Here is a 10,852-nt window from a genome sequence, read left to right as displayed (position 1 = left end):
TGGTGGCGAAGATACGGGAAAAGATGCAAGAGGAAAACGCGACAGGTGAGCTGACAGCTTATCATTGTATCATACACCAGGAAGCGTTGTGCGGTAAAGCCTTGAAAATGGAGCATGTAATGAGCATCATCACGCGCACAGTTAACTTTATCAGAGCCAAAGGTTTGAATCACCGCCAGTTCAAGGCATTTCTGACGGAGTTAGAAACGGAGCATGGTGATTTGCCTTATCACACAGAGGTGCGATGGCTAAGCCAGGGAAAGGTGCTTCAAAGATGTTTCGAGCTTCGTGAGGAGATTTGTCTGTTCTTGGACAGCAAAGGGAAAGACACAACACAACTCCGAGACGAAATGTTTCTGTGTGAAATGGCTTTTCTGTGTGACATTACGAGTCATCTGAATGCAATGAACTTGCAGCTGCAGGGTCGGGATCGTGTCATCTCTGATATGTACAGTACAGTGAAGGCATTTAAAACCAAACTGACTCTGTGGGAGACGCAGATGCGGAAAGAAAATTTGAGCCACTTTCCCAGCTGCCAGACCATGAAAGAGAAGCTCTCTACCAGTGCGTTCCCGAGCGCACAGTTGGCTGATAAAATAGGTATGCTTGCCGCTGACTTTCGACGCCGATTTGCTGACTTTGAAGCACAAAAAGCAGGTTGGAACTGCTCGGTAACCCATTTGCTGTTGACGTGGAAAGCTCACCACCAAACCTCCAAATGGAGTTGATTGACCTCCAATGCAATGATGCACTGAGGGCAAAATATGCGGCAGTGGGTGCTGCGGAGTTCGCCCGTTTCCTCCCCGACACAATGCCCCAGCTGCGCATCCAGGCTGCTCAAAAGTTGTCTATGTTTGGCAGCACATACCTGTGTGAACAACTGTTTTCTTTGATGAACTTGAACAAAACATCACACAGAAGTCGACTTACTGCTGAACACCTCCACTCAATTCTGAGGATTTCCTCAGCTCAGAGCCTTACCCCGAACATTGATGAACTTGTGGAAAAGATGGGACACCACCAAGTATCACCCTCAACCTCAAACAAGTGAACATTACTGTGCAATCACATATTTAGAGTTTTTACTCAGTTCAAGTTTAAAAGTTAAAGTTTAATATTTGTTTTCACTGCATGTTACTTCTCCTTAAACAAAGTGTTGTTTTTGATTAATAGATTTTTGCACTTTATTTTATTGTATTTCAATCCAATTATATTTTAAAAATATTTCAGTTGAGTGGATGATAGAAAATTGCTATTATTGTTTTTTTCTTTGAAGTAAATTTAGCCCACTTTTGCTAAAATAGAAAATATAGGCTACTGATGGTGCCTTGAATACCGGTTTCTTTCATTTAATGTTCATGTTATGGGGATTTTTATATAAAGGAAATTTGTCTTTTGTGTCTGTTGAAAATTAAAGATTACTGACAGAGCCATAAGAAAATATTGCTTTATTTATCTGATCATATTGGAATATATTTGTTAGGTTTTCAGTAGGTTCAATTAGGTTCACTAGACTATATGCGTCATTTAAAAATTTTTCAATGAACATTCGAACAGTCCGGCCCTCGGCTTGTAGCTAAATTTTTTATTTGGCCCTCCGTCCATTTGACTTTGACACCCCTGCTTTAACACAACACACCCCAGTCAGAAACATCCCATCCCCTTTAACACAACACACCCCAGTCAGAAACATCCCATCCCCTTTAACACAACACACCCCAGTCAGAAACATCCCATCCCCTTTAACACAACACACCCCAGTCAGAAACATCCCATCTCCTTTAACACAACACACCCGTCAGAAAGATCCCATCCCTTTAACACAACACACCCCAGTCAGAAACATCCCATCCCCTTTAACACAACACTCCCCAGTCAGAAACATCCCATCCCCTTAACACAACACACCCCAGTCAGAAACATCCCATCCCTTTAACACAACATACCCCAGTCAGAAACATCCCATCCCTTTAAGACAGCACACCTCAAGTCAGAAACGGACGGACAGTCATAGATGGATAGTTGGAAAAATGCAATAAATAGAAGAGTGGATGAAGGGAATAAAATCCTGAACCAGTGGCAATTTCAGACGTAGTATTAGGCTGATGTAGAGTACACATTAGAGGTTGACCGATTAATCGGAATGACCGATTAATTGGGTCCGATTTCAAGTTTTCATAACAATCGTTTTTTTTACACCTTTATTTAACTAGGCAAGTCAGTTAAGAACACATTCTTATTTTCAATGATGGCCTAGGAACGGTGGGTTAACCGCCTTGTTCAGGGGCAGAACAACAGATTTTTACCTTGTCAGCTCTGGGATTAGTCCTATATTTCCTATAATAACTACAACCTAAAACTTCTTACCTGGGAATATTGAAGATTCATGTTAAAAGGAACCACCAGCTTTCATATGTTCTCATGTTCTGAGCAAGGAACTTAAACGTTAGCTTTTTTACATGGCACATATTGCACTTTTACTTTCTTTTCCAACACTTTGTTTTTGCGTTATTTAAACCAAATTGAACATGTTTCATTATTTATTTGAGGATAAATTAATATTATTGATGTATTATATTAAGTTAAAATAAGTGTTCATTTAGTATTGTTGTAATTGTCATTATTACAAATATATATATTTTAAATCGGCCGATTAATCGGTAGTGGCCTTTTTGGCCCTCCAATAATCGGTATCGGCGTCGAACAATCATAATCGGTCGACCTCTAGTACACATGTTTTATGTCATACCCTGGCTGACTGGGCTCTCATGCACCTTGTTTATTGGCCGATGTTGCTCTGGTCTCGATACCTCTCTTAGGTGTGAAATGAATACAACAGCCCACACACACTGATACAACCCATTAAAACCCTCCCACGACACTGAGGTGTATAGTCTGTCAGCAGGGAACACATCCACCTCGTGTCTGCTCTCAATCCCCTCAATTAAGGTCTGGACCTGTGTCCCAGCTTTGGATTTAGTGTCTAATCAAATCATAGTGTTCCTGGGCCTGTAAAAACAACTGATATAAAACTAATACCCACTGTAAACATTTAGCACCGAGTAATACTCCCCCACCAAATAAAACAGTAAAAATATATTAGGGTACGGCTTAAAAACGGTTATCCACAGCCATTCATTCCCCCGATTGGGTGGAGTGATTTATCTGAGAAACCAAATGACTGGTGAACTCCGTTTTCTCACCACGCAGTACTGAAGAGTTGAGTGGGGCTCAGGCAGTTTGCCTCGATGTGTGTGTGTGAGAGGTTTTTTGTGTGTGTGAGGTGATTGAGACTGAAGAGGCTCCTACACGGCTCCTACACACACACACGCTCACGCATACACACCTTTGTGTTTGGGAGCGAATGTTGGAGTATTAACACAAGGTAGTTCTGAACGTAGCCAATCACTGGCACAGCGGTAAGGGGGGGGATAGAAGACAGGCTTTTGTAGAGTCAAGGGTAACTGGCAACTTCTAAGGTAGTCCACGGGAGGCTTTGTGATTTGAAATGCTCTGCGGGTCACAAGTGCATGTAAGGCTGCTTTAAAACATGCTTATTTGTACACAGGCCCGGGAGATAAAGAGGCTGATTTCTCTGCTGTCTGTCGTGATGGATTATGCAGTTTGACTCCCCGAATGGAGAAAAGAGGAGCTGAACTAATGCATTTTATTAAAGAGATCCTAATCACCCCTTCCAATTAATCTCTACACCCCCTCCTCCTACCCTGTCCTCTCTCTCTCTCCTTTCATTTTGTTTTTGAACGTCTTTTTCTGAACCGAACAGAGTATCAGGGGAGGGGGAACTAATTATACTACACTGTCTTATTGCCACCCTCCCCTCTGTCCCCCTATCCCGTTTCCCCTCTCCTCTCCCCCTGCCCCCAACGTCCTCCTCCCTCTCCTCATTTGGATCACCTACCAAACATAGCCATCTGCAGTCCCTCGGGGAATGGTGGTACGGTCCTGTTGCCGTTGACATCGTGCTTGGCTGTAGGACACACAGGGAACAATGGAGAGGGTCTCTGTTAGTCAAACACACAGACAGTCCATCCCACACCACACACACACACACACACAGGCGCAAACACACCACCATCCACCTACAGTCTCCACACCACTGATGCAATACACACAATGACTGGCCATTGTGAGATACTTTGGTGTGTCTGGTGTGTAAGGACTGCAGAGGCATTACCGTAGCTAGCGTTGCCATCGCAAACAAAGAAAGAAAGTGAAAATTCACCTGGGGGTTTTTGCAACATGCGCACATACACTGACCCATTTAAACATTCCCATTCATCTCATGCATGATTTTATAGCAGCTGCGATCTCTTCAATCAACTGACAAAGCCAGAGGTGGAAGAAGCCCATTGGGGCCTCGGAGCCACCTGGCTGAGCTAATGTGTGTTTGTGTGTGTGTGTGTGTGTGTGTGTGTGTGTGTGTGTGTGTGTGTGTGTGTGTGTGTGTGTGTGTGTGTGTGTGTGTGTGTGTGTGTGTGTGTGTGTGTGTGTGTGTGTGTGTGTGTGTGTGTACTGCAGATGGCCTGATGTTGTGGAGGGAAGTGTGTGGATTAGGATAAATGTGGGGGAGTGAGCCCAACATCTGGAGCTAGCCAAGCCCTTCCTGTGCTGTGTGCTCACGCATGGGTGCGTTGCCATGGCAGCTAGGCGTGCCGATACAGCCAGCTGGAGACCGAGCGCCAGGCATTCTACTGCAGCACCATATCCATACGCCCATCATAGACTCCCCAACTGTCTGTATGTCTCTCTGTCTCTCTGTCAGTCAGTCTCTATGTCTGTCTGTCTCTCTGTCTGCCTGTCTCTCTGTCTCACTGTCAGTCAGTCTCTCTTTCACTCTGTCTCTCTGTCAGTCAGTCTCTCTGTCAGTCAGTTTCTCTGTCACTCTGTCTCTCTGTCAGTCAGTCTCTCTGTCAGTCAGTCTCTATGTCTGTCTGTCTCTATGTCTGCCTGTCTCTCTGTCACTCTGTCTCTCTATCAGTCAGTCTCTCTGTCAGTCAGTCTCTATGTCTGTCTGTCTCTCTGTCTGCCTGTCTCTCTGTCACTCTGTCTCTCTGTCAGTCAGTCTCTCTGTCAGTCAGTCTCTCTGTCAGTCAGTCTCTCTGTAAGTCAGTCTCTCTATCAGTCAGTCTCTCTGTCACTCTGTCTCTCTGTAAGTCAGTCTCTCTGTCAGTCAGTCAGTATCTGTCACTCTGTCTCTCTGTCAGTCATTCTCTCTGTCTCTCTGGCACTCTGTCAGTCAGTCTCTCTGTCACTCTGTCTCTCTGTCAGTCAGTCTCTCTGTAAGTCAGTCTCTCTGTAAGTCAGTCTCTCTGTCAGTCAGTCTCTCTGTCACTCTGTCTCTCTGTAAGTCAGTCTCTCTGTCAGTCAGTCAGTATCTGTCACTCTGTCTCTATGTCAGTCAGTCTCTCTGTCAGTCAGTCTCTCTGTAAGTCAGTCTCTCTGTCAGTCAGTCTCTCTGTCACTCTGTCTCTCTGTAAGTCAGTCTCTCTGTCAGTCAGTCAGTATCTGTCACTCTGGCTCTCTGTCAGTCAGTCTCTCTGTCTCTCTGGCACTCTGTCAGTCAGTCTCTCGGTCAGTCAGTCTCTCTGTCACCCTGTCTCTCTGTCTGCCTGTCTCTCTGTCACTCTGTCTCTCTGTCAGTCAGTCTCTATTTCAGTCAGTCTCTATGTCTGTCTGTCTCTCTGTCTGCCTGTCTCTCTGTCACTCTGTCTCTCTGTCAGTCAGTCTCTCTGTCAGTCAGTCTCTCTGTCAGTCAGTCTCTATGTCTGTCTGTCTCTCTGTCTGCCTGTCTCTCTGTCACTGTCTCTGTCAGTCAGTCTCTCTGTCAGTCAGTCTCTCTGTCACTCTGTCTCTCTGTCACTCTGTCTCTCTGTAAGTCAGTCTCTCTGTCAGTCAGTCAGTATCTGTCACTCTGTCTCTCTGTCAGTCAGTCTCTCTGTCTCTCTGGCACTCTGTCAGTCAGTCTCTATGTCACTCTGTCTCTCTGTCAGTCAGTCTCTCTGTAAGTCAGTCTCTCTGTCAGTCAGTCTCTCTGTCACTCTGTCTCTCTGTAAGTCAGTCTCTCTGTCAGTCAGTCTCTCTGTCAGTCAGTCAGTATCTGTCACTCTGTCTCTATGTCAGTCAGTCTCTCTGTCAGTCAGTCTCTCTGTAAGTCAGTCTCTCTGTCAGTCAGTCTCTCTGTCACTCTGTCTCTCTGTAAGTCAGTCTCTCTGTCAGTCAGTCAGTCAGTATCTGTCACTCTGTCGCTCTGTCAGTCAGTCTCTCTGTCTCGCTGGCACTCTGTCAGTCAGTCTCTCTGTCAGTCAGTCTCTATGTCTGTCTGTCTCTCTGTCTGCCTGTCTCTCTGTCAGTCAGTCTCTCTGTCAGTCAGTCTCTCTGTCACTCTGTCTCTCTGTCAGTCAGTCTCTATGTCTGTCTGTCTCTCTGTCTGCCTGTCTCTCTGTCACTCTATTTCTCTGTCAGTCAGTCTCTCTGTCACTCTGTCTCTCTGTAAGTCAGTCTCTCTGTCAGTCAGTCAGTATCTGTCACTCTTGTCTCTCTGTCAGTCAGTCTCTCTGTCACTCTGTCAGTCAGTCTCTCTGTCACTCTGTCTCCCTGTAGGTCAGTCTCTCTGTCAGTTAGTCTCTCTGTCATTATGTCTCTCTGTCACTGTCTCTCTGGCACTCTGTCTCTCTGTCAGTCAGTCTCTCAGTCAGTCAGTCTCTCTCCCAGTCAGACTCTATCTCTGTCACTCTGTCTCTCTGTCAGTCACTATCTGTCACTCTGTCTCTCTGTCACTCTGTTTCTCTGTCAGTCAATCTCTCTGTCAGTCAGTCTCTCTGTCAGTCAGTCCGTCCATCAATCCTTCATCAGTCACAGTCATAATTTTGCGTACACCAAGACCTACATAGAAGAGATTAGGGGCTAGGGAAAAGAGCTAGAGGTTGTTAGACCAGGACAGGCCAAATCTACTTGAAAGGACCAAGCTGGTGCATGTATATGTGCTCCTGTCCTCTGCACTATGTGGCTCCATGATAATATCAACCGCATGGCCTATCTATAACTCCCTGCTGCAGAGGGGGGGGACATTTTCATAACCTCAGTTTCCTTTTCTTCTCCTGTGATGTGAAACATGTTGTGATGTGGGCTGTGGCGCTCGGTTGTGAGTTTAAATACACACACAACCTATGTCTGTGACAATACAGTCGATTTAGAGGATTTCATTTCCAGAACCGTTCACATTTGTATTCATACAAAAAAAGTTGGCAAGGTTAGTTAGACGAAAAAGACGTTCAACCCTCCGTCTGTGTTTGTGTAAAAACTCTGTCGTGTTGGCCTGAGTGGCAGAAGACCAACTGAGAGGCTCTGACTCCTGGCTAGCTTCAATAAACCCCCTCCACTTTGGAATGTGGGAGAGTGCTTCGGCAGTGCTGTGAATAGACAGGCTAGCGTGGAGCCTAGCTGGGCCCGACTCATTTAATCTGGGAGAGTGGAGTGAGGAGAATGCATTAGAACAGACATCATTTAATCACTTTTACATCCACACTGCTCACCAGCCAGCCCAGAATGTCTCACAAAATATAGATTTCAGCATACAGGGACTCCCATGTTACATGTAGCATAATAGTGACTTTGTCACCGTTTTACCTCAGCTTAATTTCTAGTTGTATGGATCCTGCAGCACTGATGTGAGTGAACAATAGGTTTAACATCGTTGCATTGTGGAGTATCAGTGGTGGGCTAAAGTGTAAGTAGCCCTGGACTGACCAGAGAGAATAGCAGTGCTAGGGTGATATTAGCCTAATCTTCAATGCATCCATGGCATTCTGCTGTGGCCATTCCATAGGGCCCTTACCGTCCCATATGCACAGAGGGTAAAAAGAACACTCACCCTCAGACAGCCTTTTGCCTTTCCCTGCCACTATAGCGCCACACATGCTAATGCTCACCACGCAGCCCCAGCCCCTATATCCTAGTCCCGGTCTCTATACCCCAGCCCCAGCCCCTTTACCCCAGCCCCGGTTCATATACCCCAATCCCTATACCCCAGCCCCTGCCCCTATACCCCAGCCTCTATACCCCAATCCCTATACCCCAGCCCGATCCCTATACCCCAGCCCCAGTCCCTATACCCCAGCCCCAGTCCCTATACCCCAGCCCCAGTCCCTATACTCCAGCCCCGTCCGTATACTCCAGTCCTTATACCCCAGCCCCTATAACCCAGCCCCGGTCCCTATACCTCAGCCCAAGTCCCTATACCGCAGCCCCTATACCCCAGCCCCGGTCGCTATACCCCAGCTCCTATACCCCAGCCCCGGTCACTATACCCCAGCCCCTAATACCAGCCCCTATAACCCAGCCCCTATACCCCAGCCACTATTACCAGCCCCTATACCCAAGCACCAGTCCCTATACCGCAGCCCCAGTCCCTATACCCCTGCCCCTATACCCCAGCCCGTTCCCTATACCCCAGCCCCTATAGCCCAGCCCGGTCCCTATACCCCAGCCCCTATACCCCAGCCCCGGTCGCTATACCCCAGCCCCAGTCCCTATACCCCAGCCCTACACCCCAGCCCCTATACCCCAGCCCCAGTCCCTATACCCCAGCCCCTATACCCCAGCCCCAGTCCCTATATTCCAGCCCTATACCCCAGCCCCAGCCCCTAAACCCCAGCCCCTATACCCCAGCACCGGTCCCTATACCCCAGCCCCTATACCCCAGCTCGGTCCCTTTACCCCAACCCCAGTCCCTATACCATAGCCCTTATACCCCAGCCCGTATACCCCAGCCCAAGTCCCCATACCCCAGTTCTTATACCACAACCCCAGCCCGTATACCCCAGTCCCAGTCCCTATACCCCAGCCCGTATACCCCAGCCCAAGTAAATATACCCCAGTTCTTATACCACAACCCCAGCCCGTATACCCCAGCCCCTATCCTATGGGGCGGCAGGGTAGCCTAGTGGTTAGAGCGTTGGACTAGTAACCGCAAGGTTGTGAGTTCAAACCCCCCAGCTGACAAGGTACAAATCTGTCGTTCTGTTCCCAGGCCGTCATTGAAAATAAGAATTTGTTCTTAACTGACTTGCCTGGTTAAATAAAGGTAAAATACAAAATAAAATAAAAAATCCCTATACCACAGCCCCAGTTCCTATACCCCAGCCCCGATACCCCAGTCCCTATACCCCATCCCCAGTCCCTATACCCCGGACCCTATACCCCAGCCCCTATCACATCCTCAAAAGGTTTTACAGCTGCACCATCGAGAGCATCCTGGCGGGTTGCATCACTGCCTGGTATGGCAACTGCTCGGCCTACAACCACAAGGCACTACAGAGGGTAGTGCGTACGGCCCAGTACATCAGTGGAAGGCCCTAACATTTTCAAAGACTCCAGCCACCCTAGTCACAGACTGTTTTCTCTGCTACTGCATGGAAAGCGGTACCAGAGCGCCAAGTCTATGTCCAAGAGGCTTCTAAACAGCTTCTACCCCCAAGCCATGAGACTCCTGAACAGCTAATCAAATGGCTACCCAGACTATGTGCATTGCCCTCCCAACCACACCCCCACCCTTCCCCCCTACGCTGCTGCTAATCTCTGTTATTATCCATGTATAGCCACTTTAATAACTCTACCTACATGTACATAATTACCTCGACACCGGTGCCCCCCGCACATTGACACATTGACTTTGAATCGGTATCCCCTGTATATAGCCCTGCTATTGTTATTTACTGCTGCTCTTTAATTATTTGTTATCTCTTACTTTTTTGGGGGGGGGGGTTCTTAAAACTGCATTGTTGGTTAAGGGCTTGTAAGTAAGCATTTCACTGCACCTGTTGTATTCGGAGCATGTAACAAATAAAACTTGATTTGATACCCCAGCCCCAGTCCCGAAGCCCCAGCCCCAGTCCATATACCCCAGCCCCTATACCCCAGCCCCAGTCCCTATACCCCGTCCCTATACCCCAACCCCTATACCCCAGTCCCTATACCCCAGCCCCAGTCCCGAAACCCCAATCCCTATACCCCAGCCCCAGTCCCTATACCCCAGCCCCAGTCCCTATACCCCAGCCCCTATACCCGGCCCCAGTCCCTATACCACAGCCCCAGTCCTTATACCTCATCCCCATTCCCTATACCCCAGCCCCAGTCCCTATACCCCAGCCCCAGACCCTATACCACAACCCTTATACCCCAACCCCAGCCATAGCCCCCAATACCCCAGCCCTAGTCTCAATCCCATGCAGCCCCATACACAAGCCCCAGCTCTAGCCCTAGCCCCATCCCCAGCTCTAGCCCTAGTCCCGCCCCCAGCTCTAGCCCTAGACCCACCCCCAGCCCTAGTCCCGACCCCAGCTCTAGCCCTAGTCCCACCCCCAGCTCTAGCCCTAGTCCCGCCCCCAGCTCTAGCCCTAGTCCCACCCCAGCTCTAGCCCTAGTCCCACCCCATCCCTAGTCCTAGCTCTAGTCCTAGTCCCAGCTCTAGTCCCAGCCCAAGCTCTAGTCCCAGCCCCAGCTCTAGTCCTAGTCCCAGCTCTAGTCCTAGTCCCAGCTCTAGCCCTAGTCCCACCCCAGCCCTATTCCCAGCTCTAGTCCCAGCCCAAGCTCTAGTCCCAGCCCCAGCTCTAGTCCTAGTCGCAGCTCTAGTCCCAGCTCTAGCCCTAGTCCCACCCCAGCCCTATTCCCAGCTCTAGTCCTAGTCCCAGGTCTAGTCCTAGTCCCAGCTCTAGTCCCAGCCCCAGCTCTAATCCCAGCTCTAGCCCTAGTCCCACCCCAGCCCCAGCTCTAGTCCCAGCTCTAGCCCTAGTCCCACCCCATCCCTAGTCCTAGTCCCATCTCTAGTCCCAGC

At 48.6% G+C, this 10,852-nt stretch overlaps 1 protein-coding gene across 1 annotated transcript in view; it reads right to left on the bottom strand.

Annotated features, from left to right (window-relative positions):
• The window catches only part of LOC118376184 (mitochondrial peptide methionine sulfoxide reductase-like), a 100,077-nt gene that overhangs the window by 88,451 nt on the left and 774 nt on the right, over positions 1-10,852 (bottom strand). Inside the window, exon 2 of the mRNA XM_052524728.1 lies at positions 3,920-4,022. Within this exon, the coding sequence (XP_052380688.1) occupies positions 3,920-4,022 (103 nt within the window). The remainder of the gene's footprint in view (positions 1-3,919; positions 4,023-10,852) is intronic.

This window comes from Oncorhynchus keta, chromosome 8 (genome assembly GCF_023373465.1).
Source record: "Oncorhynchus keta strain PuntledgeMale-10-30-2019 chromosome 8, Oket_V2, whole genome shotgun sequence".
Lineage (NCBI taxonomy): Eukaryota > Metazoa > Chordata > Actinopteri > Salmoniformes > Salmonidae > Oncorhynchus > Oncorhynchus keta.
This window is presented reverse-complemented; position numbering and strand designations above follow the sequence as displayed.